The sequence below is a fragment of the Crocodylus siamensis genome, chromosome 5, assembly GCF_052110815.1.
Source record: "Crocodylus siamensis isolate JL-2025a chromosome 5, ASM5211081v1, whole genome shotgun sequence".
Lineage (NCBI taxonomy): Eukaryota > Metazoa > Chordata > Crocodylia > Crocodylidae > Crocodylus > Crocodylus siamensis.
Genome location: NC_143399.1, coordinates 122391813 through 122404964, shown reverse-complemented (window position 1 = coordinate 122404964; position 13152 = coordinate 122391813). Strand labels below are relative to the sequence as shown.

General features: G+C 42.3%; 1 protein-coding gene across 3 annotated transcripts in view; it reads right to left on the bottom strand.

Annotated features, from left to right (window-relative positions):
• ELMO1 (engulfment and cell motility 1) overlaps positions 1 to 13152 on the bottom strand; it is a 450632-nt gene that overhangs the window by 308898 nt on the left and 128582 nt on the right. For all 3 annotated transcript variants that reach the window (XM_090050152.1, XM_090050153.1, XM_090050154.1), the window contains one exon: positions 540 to 709. In XM_090050152.1, the coding sequence (XP_089906278.1) occupies positions 540 to 709 (170 nt within the window). The remainder of the gene's footprint in view (positions 1 to 539; positions 710 to 13152) is intronic.

Here is a 13152-nt window from a genome sequence, read left to right as displayed (position 1 = left end):
TTCCTGTAACATCCGTATTAACAATAAATGTCTCATTCCTCTTCCCGTTAAAGCCAATAGCAAAAACTCATTTACTTTAATGGAACAGGATTAGGTCAATTAACACCAGGATAAAAGGCTGAGTTTTTTTAAAATACCCTGAGGGGGTCAGGTGCCCAACTGCCACAAAATTCCAACTAGCCTTTGTTCTTTACAAATCCACAACCACAAAAGTTTTTAAAAAATAGTTAAGAAAGAAGAAGAAAACGAAAGGAAGTGGATTGTTAGTGCTGTATTAAAGAGCATATATTTAAACAAAGTTATCTTCAGTCACCATTTAACAGCAGACTCCAGATGGAACTATTAACAAATGAGGGTGTGGGGGTTTTTGTTGATGTTTTTGGGACAGGGGGTAGGTTTGGGGGTTTTTTTTAAATTCTAGGGGATGGCAGGAGAATAAGACCGAGTACTTTGTAAGGAAATACTTTAAGCTACAATAAAGAGGACAGAGAAAACAACTATGCACTGAAAAAAAATGACAGTTCAAACAACATACTTACTCTGTTCCACTTTCAACCATCTGCGTAAGGAGAGAGATACCATCTAGGTTTATAAATTCCTGGGCAAACGTAACATCCCGCGAGTAACTGGCTAAATCTTTCAGTGATTCTAATTTGGCATCCATACTAGAAGACTGGATCCTCTCGTGCAGCTGCTGTGCATTTTGAGCCTCATTGGAGACAGAAAGAAAACATAAAAAACCCACCAAAACCTTAGTTATAAATGTAACAGTGAACACATTTGTGCACAAATAGTAACAATCATCATACTTAATATTAAGAACGCATTTCCCCATAGTTCATGATAAGTTAACAAGTGGTTAAGTAACACATTATTAGTTAACCACACATAATCTATGCATCTGTTTCCTACTTAGATAACCATCCATGGGTTACTTATAATATTTATTTAAAATGTACTGCCCACTATTATTATTTATTACAGTTTCTATTTTGGTAGCTTCCAGGAAACCCAGGACCCATTTGTGTTAGCTAACATACTGGAAAACAGCCCTTGCCCTGAAGAGTTTATACACCTCTAAAATGACAATAATAAAGCTAGGGGGTAAATGGTGGGGGGAAAAAACCCAAGAAAAAAAAAACAAAAAAAACCCAGACATGGCAAAAAATGTAATCTCACCATAATTTGGACAATAAAAGGTTCTCTCAATCTATACTTATTCCATTCTGTGCACTTTTCCATCTCTTTTAACCAACAGAAATGTACTTAGATTCATGCATCTAAATTGTGTGCAGAGTATACATATTACTGTTTTCTTTTCCCTTCTCTCCCTCCATTCCTTTACCCCACCTCCTTCTGCTTCATTCTCAGATCTCCAGAAATACAAATATTCTCTATGTGAAACGTGGAAATTAATTCCTCTTACAGTGTGTGATGTTTATCTCACAGCTACCTTCATATTAGCTCAATTTAAATATCATTTAAAATGTTTTTCCTCAATGCTTTATTAGCACTCTTGCCAAATAGTTAATAAAGAGCTAAAAAATTTTTTTATTTAAAACATTACAATGCCCAAAATCCATATAAATCCATTTTGTTCATTTAAGTAAATCGTTTAACACACATCAGTCTCACATTTTTAGTTGATGCACTAACTAATATTTGCCTGGCCACAAAGTCCGAAAAACTTCAACTAATAACAAACCAATATTTCCAATTGTCAAAGAGTCTTCTCTGCTTTATTCAGATGCCTGTACTATTCAGTTTCCTACTGCCCACTTCTGACGTGCACTGAACAAACCGTGAATCTGAAGCAGCAAGCTATTAGGAAACCAAATTAATGGTAGGGTCTTGCACAGTTACTCTCTTTAATGGTATATTTACACTTCCTTAGCTAAAGGCAGGGAAAAGGGAAAAAAGGGAGAAGCTGCTTTGGCTGACAATTCCTTTTCTATACAATAAGCCTTCTATATCCTCAAGGACAGCATGCTGTACCTTTTAAGATGTGCAGTGGAAGGTGTTATTATAACTGAACATTCTCGAACGGGGAAAATGGGAACTAATTAATGATAATAAGCACTTATACAAGTCTTTCTATACATGGATCAGAGACTAATTTATTAATGTTTATACAGTAAATGTCCCAACAACCCTGCCAGGTAGGCACAGATCATTACCTCTCATTTTCCGGATGACTAAATTAAAACACACAGTCTTGGTCTATATTTAAATAGGTTTTTCAAGCACAGATATGTCAGTTAGAAATGTAAAAAGCTGGTACCCCCTAACTGATATAGTTCTGAGCAAAAACCCTAAGCTGTAGACACAACTTGTGCCAATAAAAAGACATAGCAAATCAGTTAACCTCTGAGTTGCCTTGCTGGTGAGACTATAATAGAAAGTCTCACTGAAGACACAACTGAACCACCACAAAACCCTTTTCCCCATATTGCTTATCCATTTCAGGTGTTGGTTTACCTTATATTGGCAAGAGTGTTCTTATAAAGTTGCAACTCTAACAGAGGTGTTCACCAGCACATGTGTACCAGCAAACCCTTTAAAGCAGGGTTCAGTATTGCCAACCCTACCTTGTCAAAAATCATGAGACAAACTTTTTAAAATCAAGAGATTTGGAATGTAAATCATGAAATGCTATTTTTGAAGTGTGTGCTTGTAGGGGGGTTATTTATGAAGGTGGGGGTTTAGAACCTGGGGAGGGGGTGTTGCTGCATACCCTGGTAGATTACAGGGTACTGTGGCTTGGGAATGAGGGGCAGACACACAAACAGACACATACACAGACAGATGCGCATAGACGGGTCAGGACAGGCAGCAGGCAGCTTGACTAAGAGTACAGGTGTGTGCTCCCTGCCACTGCACACACCATCGGGGAGGCATGGGGAAATATGACCCCCCTGATTTGTCCATGGAGCAAAAGCATGCTGCTCACTGGTTCTCTGTCCCCTGCTGCCTTTGCCCCAGGAGCTGCAAAATGCCTCTGGGCAGGCAGGGGACACATGGTGTGGCCAGTGTGCAACTCTGATGCTCCTGGATGAGCCACCCACAGCTCTGTCACACATCCTGCCCTTGCCCCAGAGCCCCATTCACCCCAGCCCCTGCCCCACTCCCTTCCTCACCATGGGGGCCTGGAACTGCCCCCTACTCATTCCCACTCCCCACCACCTCTTCCCCTCCACAGACTTACCAGCACAGCACTGTTCTACATGCACCAGAAGAAAAATCCCAAGATCTGATCTCTCTATCCAGAGATCATGAGTCAGAATTGATTTGACTTGGAAGTTGGGAGTCTCATGACTTTTTCATGAGTTGGTATTACTGAGGGTTTAAAGGCTGATATATAGCTGTCAGCTGGATCTGGTCTGCAAAGGTAGGCCATCTGGCCTGCACGGCTTTTTACTGAAGGTGCCACCAGCCAAGGTGTTAACACTGCCGCTGCTCAAGCCCCATTACCATGGCTGCTGGAGCTGCAGTGTCAGTGCAGCCACGACCCACCCAAGAAGTAAACATGGGTGCAGAATTTAATGGTTTTAGTCATGCTGGCAACTAAAAATTGGCAGCATTCACCCTCTGGATGCTGGTCAGGCAAACATTGCAGATCCAGCAGCCACAGGGACAGGGACTGAATGGAGGCATTATTAACTCCTTGGCTGATGCTGAGGTACAACAGCCATGGTGAAAACTCTAATCAGCCAGATCTGGGTGTGTCTTCAGCCTTATGAGAAGCCCAGCGCTCTGGATCCTGCCCACTAATTCATGTGTGTCTGACATCCTCCTTTAAAGTACAAGCCAGTCCAGAGTTTAAGTGATTTCTCTATCCTATTCATGAAATCTACAGTTTATGGCAGAGATGAGATTGAGTCTCACAAGGGCACTTGATGCTCAAAAGCTGGCCCAACAGCTCTTTCAACTATATAGCTGAGCTAAACAAAACCATTTTTAAAAAAGTGTTGACATTTCCAGGACAATCACAGGTACAACAACACTCCAACCCCATTTCATAATTCCACATAAATCTCATAAGTACTTTCCTACAAAATACACCTCTGCCCCTCAAGAAAGAAAAGTTTTTGCCAATAGGAGCCAAATTGTCTATAATACTGTTATAGACAGCAATGTTTTAGAACCTGACTCAGGTCTGAGAAAGACAGGTGGTCCAGCTGTTGCCAGTGCCACTGTTTCTCCTACTCCCTGGCTGTAGCATGGGTGCAGCTCCCTGCTGCCTAGCCCTGAAACAAATGAAGCCCCCAATGCTAGAACACTGCCAAAGCCAACCACAAGTCTACATAATTATCTATACCAGTGGAGGCTAAACTTTTCAGCAGGTGTGACAAATTAAGGCATTTCCACCACCATCCCGCCTCCCAAAATGCCACTCTGATCCCCTTCCCTGCCTGATCTGCTGTTCTGCTTTCTGCTGTACATGCTGGTCTGCTCTTCAAGCCCTTCCTTGTGCTCCCCAAATCAGCTGCTGCTCCGCTCTCTGCATCCTCCCCAATCCGCTGCATGTCACATGTAAAAGCTGCCTATGCACTTATAGCATGTAGGACAGACTGGCAACCCCTAATCTATATTGTTTTATGTCTTTAGCACTAACAATTTACATCGTCTGTATCGGGTGGGGGGTGCAAGGACTATCTACTTCAAACAAAAGTTAAATCACTTCCTTTCTTACCAACCTTTCATTAAATTTTTCCTTCTCTCACCTAAGATTTCATACTATTACATCCACAAAGAAAGTCTAGTTGCTGGTGTGAATTTACATCCACTAAAAGCTCTCAAAATAATTTTAACTTCCAATTTCTTACTTATCACAGAATGGTCACTCTGACAGGTCTTCAATGCTCCTAAGTAATTCAGCTGGATGACATCATTGAAGCACCCTTGAAGCCAATTCTGATCACTACTGCTCCAAGAATAGGCACAAAACTACAATGTTACAGCTCAATCCACATGGGCGGAATCAACAAGTTTGACAAAGATTCATAAATGCATTTTCGACAGATGGTTGGTTTGCATGACTGAGGATAACCCCATTTTCTAACCAAGTTTAGTCAATGTAGAGGTGAAAAGTTATGTATATTCCAAACCTACTATGACAAGATATCCTTTGCTAATGCCTCAGCAGATGTATATATAATGTGAGCAAGATCAAACTACAGCTTTGTAAAGGTCAAAGGTGAAATCCTGGTCCCAATAAACTCAACAGGAGTTGTGCCATTGATTTCAGTGAGGCCAGTATTTAATCCCAGGAGCAAAGTCCTTTCTAGATAGAGTAGCCATACCATGCGGTAACTTTCTGTGATGCAAAGGTGGTTAAAAGTAGTTTTGTCTCTACAGATGAGAACTCAGTTATATTCTAACCTTCATCTGTCTACTCCAAGGTAAATACCACATTAGCAGTTGTGCAACATTATAGTAGTGTCCCGGGAAGCTAAGTAAGCTTGGGACAGAGCCCACGTGCAGGGGAGAGAGGAACCCTCATGGCTTGTTAGCCATCTCTATGTACAGCTGTGGCCGGCTGGTGATGTCAGCGTCAGATGCCAGCCAGCGAAAATAAAAATGGTGGCCACTGCTGTGGAGGGGGCAGATGGCCAGGAGGCAAGGCTGCAGCTGACACCGGTAGCAGGGGGAGCTCCAGGGACAGACCCCAAAGAGACCAACGAGCTGGTGGCAAAGTTGGCCAGGGAGAGGAGCACCCCGTTGAAGACCCCTGCCAGACACCAGAGGAATGAATGGCTGGCTGAGGGAAAGGGGATTGGAGGCAGGACACAGGTGGGAGTGCTGGGACGATGGGGTGTGGAAGACGGCATGCCGAGAGGCAAAGACCCAGGGACAGCCTGGACGGGGGGTGTAATCAGAGCGGGGTTGCCGCCGGGACCAAGGAGGTCAAGCGAAGGATCAGAATGAGGCCTGGGGGCGACAAACAGAGTGTAGAGGCCTTCCTTCTCTTTAAGGGTCCAGGGACAGGGAATAGGTGGTGGGGCTGGTGGAGGTGCACTGTTTTTTTTGTTGTTGTTGGACCCCAAGCTGGGGCTGAGTTTGGTAGGGGCATTCTTGTGCTCGGGTCATAGGGAAGCCCCCAAGAGCGAGCGTTATCTGCAAGGAAGGCAGCATGATAACGAGGCGGCCCACCAACGGAGGCCTGAGGCCAGGGTGTAGGGGTGGCTGAGCCCCATGAGCAACCATCGGGCCTAACCTGGGCCACCAAGGGACCTGCTAACTAACCCTGCCCACTGCAGAACACCAAGATGTGGCAGACGAGAACGGGTTTGGCAATGCGGGAGGAAAGAATTACCATGATGACAAACCAGCCCAGAAGGAGCGGGACATCCGCCAAGAGACCAGAGCCGCCAGGGAGCAGCTAGCTGAAGACCAGTGGTCGCAGGCAGATTTCCTGGAAAACCTCAATGATTAAGAGGTCAAAAGATAAAGTCTCTAAGTAGGAATGCTTAAATGCAAGTCAATGAACAGCTCTGCAAATCAAGCATGTGCAGAAACCCATAATCCTTTTACCATCAGAAAGAGAGTAGAACACATACTGGCAGAGTAGACTGTGATTAAGGAGTAAACAAATTGTGATTAAGGAGTATACACCTGGCAGCACAGTTTGGGGAGGAGGTAAGCAGCTAACAGTGGCAAAGGAACAGATTAAGGATAAGTTTATGGGGTAACAAGAAGAGTTTCTACAAGTACATCAGCAACATCCCTGAAATGGGGGAAGCAACCTAGTAAAAGATGATGTGGAAAAGGCTGAAATGCCTTTTCTACCTCAGTCTTCACAGGAAAGGTCAGCTACCAGACCACCACACCTGGCAGCACAGTCCAGGGAAGAGGAAAGCTGCTGACAGTGGCAAAAGAACAGGTTAGGGTTTATTTAGAAAAGCTGGACAAGTACAAGTCAACAGGGCCAGACGTGTTGCACTACAGGGTGCTGAGGGAGTTAACCAATGTGATTGCAAAGCTGCTGTCCATTATCTTTAAAAACTCACAGTGATTTGGAGAGATCCCAGGCAACTGAAAAAGGGCAAATATAATGCCCATCTTTAAGAGGAGGAGGAGGATCTGGGGAATTACAAACTACTCAGCCTCACCTCAGTCCCTGGAAAAATTATGGAGCAGTTCATCAAAGAATCTGTTTCTAAGCACTTGGAGAAGAAGAAGGTGAATAAGAACAAATCATTCATGACTAACCAACCTGATTGCCTTCTATGACAAGATGACTGCCTCTGTGGATCCAGAAACATCTGTGGATGTGATATACATTGACTTTAGCAAGCCTTCTGATACAGTCTCCCAAAACATTCTCACAAACAAACTAAGGAAGAATGGACTGCAAGGTGGATAGAAAACTGGGGATCATCAAGCTCAAAGGGCTCGATGTTGAGTTGGCAGCTGGTATCAAGTGCCCGCAGGCTCAGTTCTGGAGCCAGTTTTGATTAATATTTTCATCAACGACCTGGAAGATAGGATGGAGTGCACCCTCAGCACCAACCTAGGGGGAACAGTAGATACAATAGAGGGTAGGGCTAGCACTCAGAGAGACCTCAATAAATTAGATGTTCAGACCAAAAGAAATCTTATGAAGTTCAACAAGGACAAGCGAAAAGTCCTACACTTAGGACAGAACAATCCCAAGCAACGGTATAGGCTTGGGACTATTGGCTAGGCAGCAGCTCCACAAAAAAGCACCTAGGGGTTATAGTGGACTAAATAATACAGTGGAATAAGCTGAATATTAGGAAACAGCGTGCCCTTGTTGCGAAGAAAGCTAACAGCATACTGGGCTTCATCAGTACGAGTGTTGCCAGAAGATCAAGGGAAGGGATGATTACCCTCTATTCAGCACTGGCGAGGCCACATCTGGAGCGTTAATAACAGCCTTCAGTGATCTGAATGGTGGTTACAAAGAGGATGGAACCAGATAGTTCTCAGCAAATAACAAAACAAGGACCAATGGTCTTAAGTTGCAGTAAGGGAAGTTTAGGTTAGATATTAAGAAAAAGTATTCTCACCACGAAGGTAGGTATTAGAACAGATTACCCAGAGAGATTGTGGAATCTCCATCCTTGGAGTTTTGTAACACCTTTTGTAACACCTGACTAGACAAAGCCTTTGTTGGGGATGGTCTTGCTTTGATGATCTAGTTGGAGATGGTCCTGCTTTGAGCAGGAACATCTACTATATGACCTCCTGAGGTCCCTTCCAACCCTAATTTTCTATGATTCTATAAAATATTTTTCTTGTAAAAAATATTGGTGTTTGTCTCACATGGCACCCTGCCAAAGGTAATGCTGGCCACTGTCATTATGTGCCTGTTGGAAAACACTTCCCATGCACTCTCTGCAAATCTCCTAGCTCTTGTTGCCATAGTGCTCATATGTGCTTATGGAATGTAGAGTCTCGCTTATGAATGTATTAAAAAAATGAAACCCAGATGATGCATTCTCTGAGTGGTAACCAGTGAGTTCTTTTAATGATTTATAATCCATCAGTGGATGGACAGTAGAGAACACAACTCATTAAAGAATAGTACAGCTGGCTGCCAGGTCTGCTCTTATTAAAATACCATCTAGGTAGGAACAAAAAATAAATCCTTTCTGACTGGGAAACATAATGAGGGGAATTAGCAAGAATAATGCTTTTAAAATTAAGTGGGGATTGTAAAAAAAATAAATAAAAAAATAAACTTCCCAATTTAAGAAAGGACAGGAAGCTGGTAAGATGTTCTTTGTCAAAGCTTAAGTATTTCAAAAGGCCTTCAAGAGTCCTAAAATGCCTCTTCAGTTTTGGCTGACTTGTTCCAAGGACAGCCGGGAAAGGCTGCTCTGTCTGAACTGTGATACTTAAAAAGAGGGGTAGCTTGACAGGGTAGTCTGATTAAAAGAAAGAAACGAACCAATTTAAGTTCAAGATGGGTGGTTGCAGAGAAAACCTTTCAACCCTTTAGAGGTTAGGAACCTTGAAGTTATCCTACAAAAGACTCCAGTGACTGCCACAGATAAACAGCATTACTGTACAGAGCCCAAATCCTCATTCCTCTAGCAAAGAATTCTTTACTTACCATATAATAATGAATACACATCTGTATAGAAGAGGAAGATGAAGACTGCTGGGCTTGGAAATAGAATTTTGTAAACAGTGTCACATGCTAACAGGTTTGAGGTGAAATCCTTGACCCAACTGTGAAAATGCTCACTGAACTCAACTGGGTCAGAATTTTACCCTTTGTCTTTCAAGACATAACCTTTAAAGAATTAAGTAAAATGTGATTTCAGCATATTACCCAGATAAATTTAGATGCATCATGTCCATCTAAAAAAATAAAATCTGAATGGCTCACCTCCCCGGAACAAAGTTGTGTATAGGTCATTAAGGACTAATACATGAACTAACCAAGCAAGAAAATTTAGTGTTAATGCTACTACTTCATCAGTTACCCAACCGCAATTCACTCCAGAAAAGACTAATTGATTGGACATCCCATCTCATTTTTACTATATGCAAAATAGGTCCAACAATTGACATAAGACTGACTGGCACCTTATGCTAACCAAGCAGTGAGATTCTATTTCAGTTTGCATCAGCATTAACAAAATGGTTAAGATTTTTTATAATAATAGCTAGCAATCAGAATGTATACATACAGCAACCTATATAAACATAATCCACAAAGCAGACCTGTGATATTCATAATTTTATAGTTTTTAAAAGGAAAAAACTGAGGTGGAAGAGAAAAGATTAGATCAAGGTCACACAGTGAATGAGAGGGTAGAAGCATTGAAGAAGTAGCTCATTAGCACAGAAAAGAATATGTGTGCTTAAAGGCATTTCAGTAACCACCTTTTTTTACATTTATTAAACACACACCGAGGGCGCATCCACACCTGCAAGCACGTGCACTTGCAGCAGCTTAAATAGAAGTGGCGCAAATTTGAGCTGGGGCTTTTTGCTTCAGCGCACGTGCTTGGATGTGCACTTTGGTGTGGAGCAAATGGTGCCATTTGGGGCAAAATAACCCTGCCTGGCTTCTCTCAGACCTTCAGCCAGGGGGAGCTAGAGCCCGGGGACAGTATCTGTGCTGTCCCCAGCAGTACAAAAACCTGCCCTGGCAAGTAGTTCAGGGCTACTCACTCTCAGGAGCTTCTGGGGCCCAGCCAATTGGTACTTGGGGACACTACCCCTTGTGCCAGCTGGACTGCTGAAGCAGCCAATAGTTCCCTGCACCCTTTACCCACTGCAGCAGTCTGGCAGTGGGGGCTGCTGCCTGGCTGTGACCTGCTGCGCACCTGCCAGACCTGGATGGAGACTGTACAGCCAGTAGAGGCATCCGCCTCTCTGGGCCAGCTGCCAGTGGGCTGTGGCTGCAGAATTGGCCTCTGTGCAGCACTACTGCCATGTGTGCCCCCTGCCTGGCCATCTGGACAGCTATCACCCAGAAAATGTTCTGGGCATGGTGGTCTGATTTGAACTGTCAAAGTGTGTCCTCCTGGCCCTATCTGGCCAGGAGGTCAGCCACCTCCAGCTGGGTCCACGGTGCCAACTCTGAGCAGGCAGGGTCCTGCTACTGGCCTCCCTAGCATCAATTCTGGTGTTTCCCTATTGGAAAACTGAAAAGGCCCTGTTAAAAAAAATACCAGTCACTGTAAAATACCCGAAATCCATGTTCCTCCACAATTAAAACAAAAGACCACTATAAAGAGAGAGAGAGCACAAGACAGAGACAGCTATCAGTTGGGCAATGTTTTATTGGTATAACTGCAGTGTTAAAGCAATGTGGAACTCCATCCCACCCCAAACTTGCAGCTCAGGGAACATTTTTTCATTCCCACATGTGCCTCTTGACTTGTCTCAAAGGGGTTTGAGATGGGGCAAGAGGCACGTGTGCACTCATCTGGACGCACCCCAAGAGGTTTTATTTCTGTAAGATTTAATTTTATTAGAGCACGGGCGGGCAATTGTTTTGGGCAGAGGGCTGCTTACTGAGTTTTAGGAAGGCATTGAAGGCCACATGACAGGCAGCCAGGGGCAGATAAATATTAATTTTCTACATTTTTTAGGGGCCCCGCAGGCCAGATAGAATGGCCTGGCGGGCCACATCCAGCCCTCGGACCACATTTTGCCCACCCCTGCCTTAAAGACTTGAAAATGAAGCTTTTACCTTAACCCTAAGACAAACCTCTATCCATTCATCATATGCAGGCAGACACACAAAAGTAGTGTATTGCATATTATGATAGTTAATCACAATTGCCAGTATAGCTGCCTTTAAATAATTAGTTCGTTATTAAATCATACAATCTGAAGCCTTGATCTGCAAACCTATATGCAGGTACTTAACTTTATTACTTTGGCAATAACCCCAATCAAAACAAGTATGTATGAGGAGGGCCTTAAGTCATCCCTGCAAAAACATTGGGCCTACACACATGATTAAGGACTGCACATGGGCAAAAAGGTCAAGAAACCTTTTTAATTTTTATGAAAAATTTGTGCAAATCAAAGTAAATGTTGTTTGCATTTGTAAAAACACTCATGGAAATGCCAAATTATTATAAATACATGTGGACATGTATTCTTATGTGCATTTAGAATATTAATGTTAATATAGCCAGGTTGAAAGCAATTTTGCAAGTTCAGGACTCTTCAAATCTTCTTCAGGGAGCCAAAAATACACCACATGAGAAAAGCTGTTAATCGTACATCACGACTAGCACAGGATTAAAACAAATACTAAAATCTATACCAACTATTGTTCATGAGCAAGCCCTGTTTTTATAAAAAAACTGTTTCATAATTTTGAACAAACAAATACACAGATGTCCAATTGTTTGCAAATAATTCAGGCCAAAAACATACTAAAGTAGTTACTTAAACTGAGTGCTATTACTATTTCCCCCACCTTTTGGAAGGGTTCATCATTAGAACATGATTTTTCAGGATCCATCCCATAAAATATATGAATCATCATTTACAAAGACTACAGGTAATTAGGCTTGCTGCAAGGATAAACATCTTGTCTTCAGAAATATTCTGACATTATACAAAGATTACAATTCATTCATCAACCTACTTGCCAATCATAAGGGAAGAAACACCTGAGAATGGTCAATATCTGACAAAGTGACATTTCAGGTCTCAAATATGTGGGAAGAGACATAAAAGAGACAAATGGTAGACAAAACAGAGATTACGAGCTCCACTGGAACACAAAGGGAGTCATGAGGGAAAAAACGGGTCATGGAAAATGGCAAAAATTTTATATGGCATCTACAAAGATTTGCTGAGAAAGGTAATATCAAGGTAAAAATAAATAAGAAAGCTGGGATGAGAGCAAAGTTTATATGCAAGAAATCCAATCTACACTCAAGTAACCTAGGAAACAGAATATGTGTGCACACAAGTGTTTTAAAGAGTGGGGGAGGAAAAAACCCACAACATTGTTTAGAAAAACAGCCCTTCAAAGAATCACACGCACTTAGTGAACAGATCTAAGGAAACAAAGAAGCAGGTCAAATTCACAACAGCTCTGATAACTTGTATTTGCAAAGTTCCAACTGAATGAAATATAAAATAGACAAGTTAAAAATCTCTAATAGAATGCATTTATAATGATTTAGCAACATGCTGTAAGTAATGGTAATGGTACAATGAATTAGGGAAAAGGCTATGTACATCTTCAGGTTACAGACCCCCCCCCCCCCCACACACACACACAAGTATAAAACAAGTAAACTAAAAATTGCGGCAATTAAAATAAAAAGAAAATTGGTAGTCAGTATGTAAGATTTCTAGTCTTAATTTAAAGGAATCTTCAATGTCACTCCCACAAAAGCAGTTTGGCTGTAGGGATAAAAGACCCACAACTTTCACCTGGAGTTAAAAGCAGCTGCTCTGCTCAAATGAACGACATATTGTAGTTAAAAAACAGTAAAATTACAGTTAAACAGACCACAAGCAAGTCCACAGTCCCTACATGATTCAAGGTATCCACAGAAAAGACCACATCCTAACAGTCATCTCACTATTCCTATCAGCCAACAAATGGTTTACATCCCTTTCCATTTAACAGTTTCATGCCAGCCTGCTGGCAACTATTTTAAATTACATTTGGAAAGACTTCGGCATTTTTAG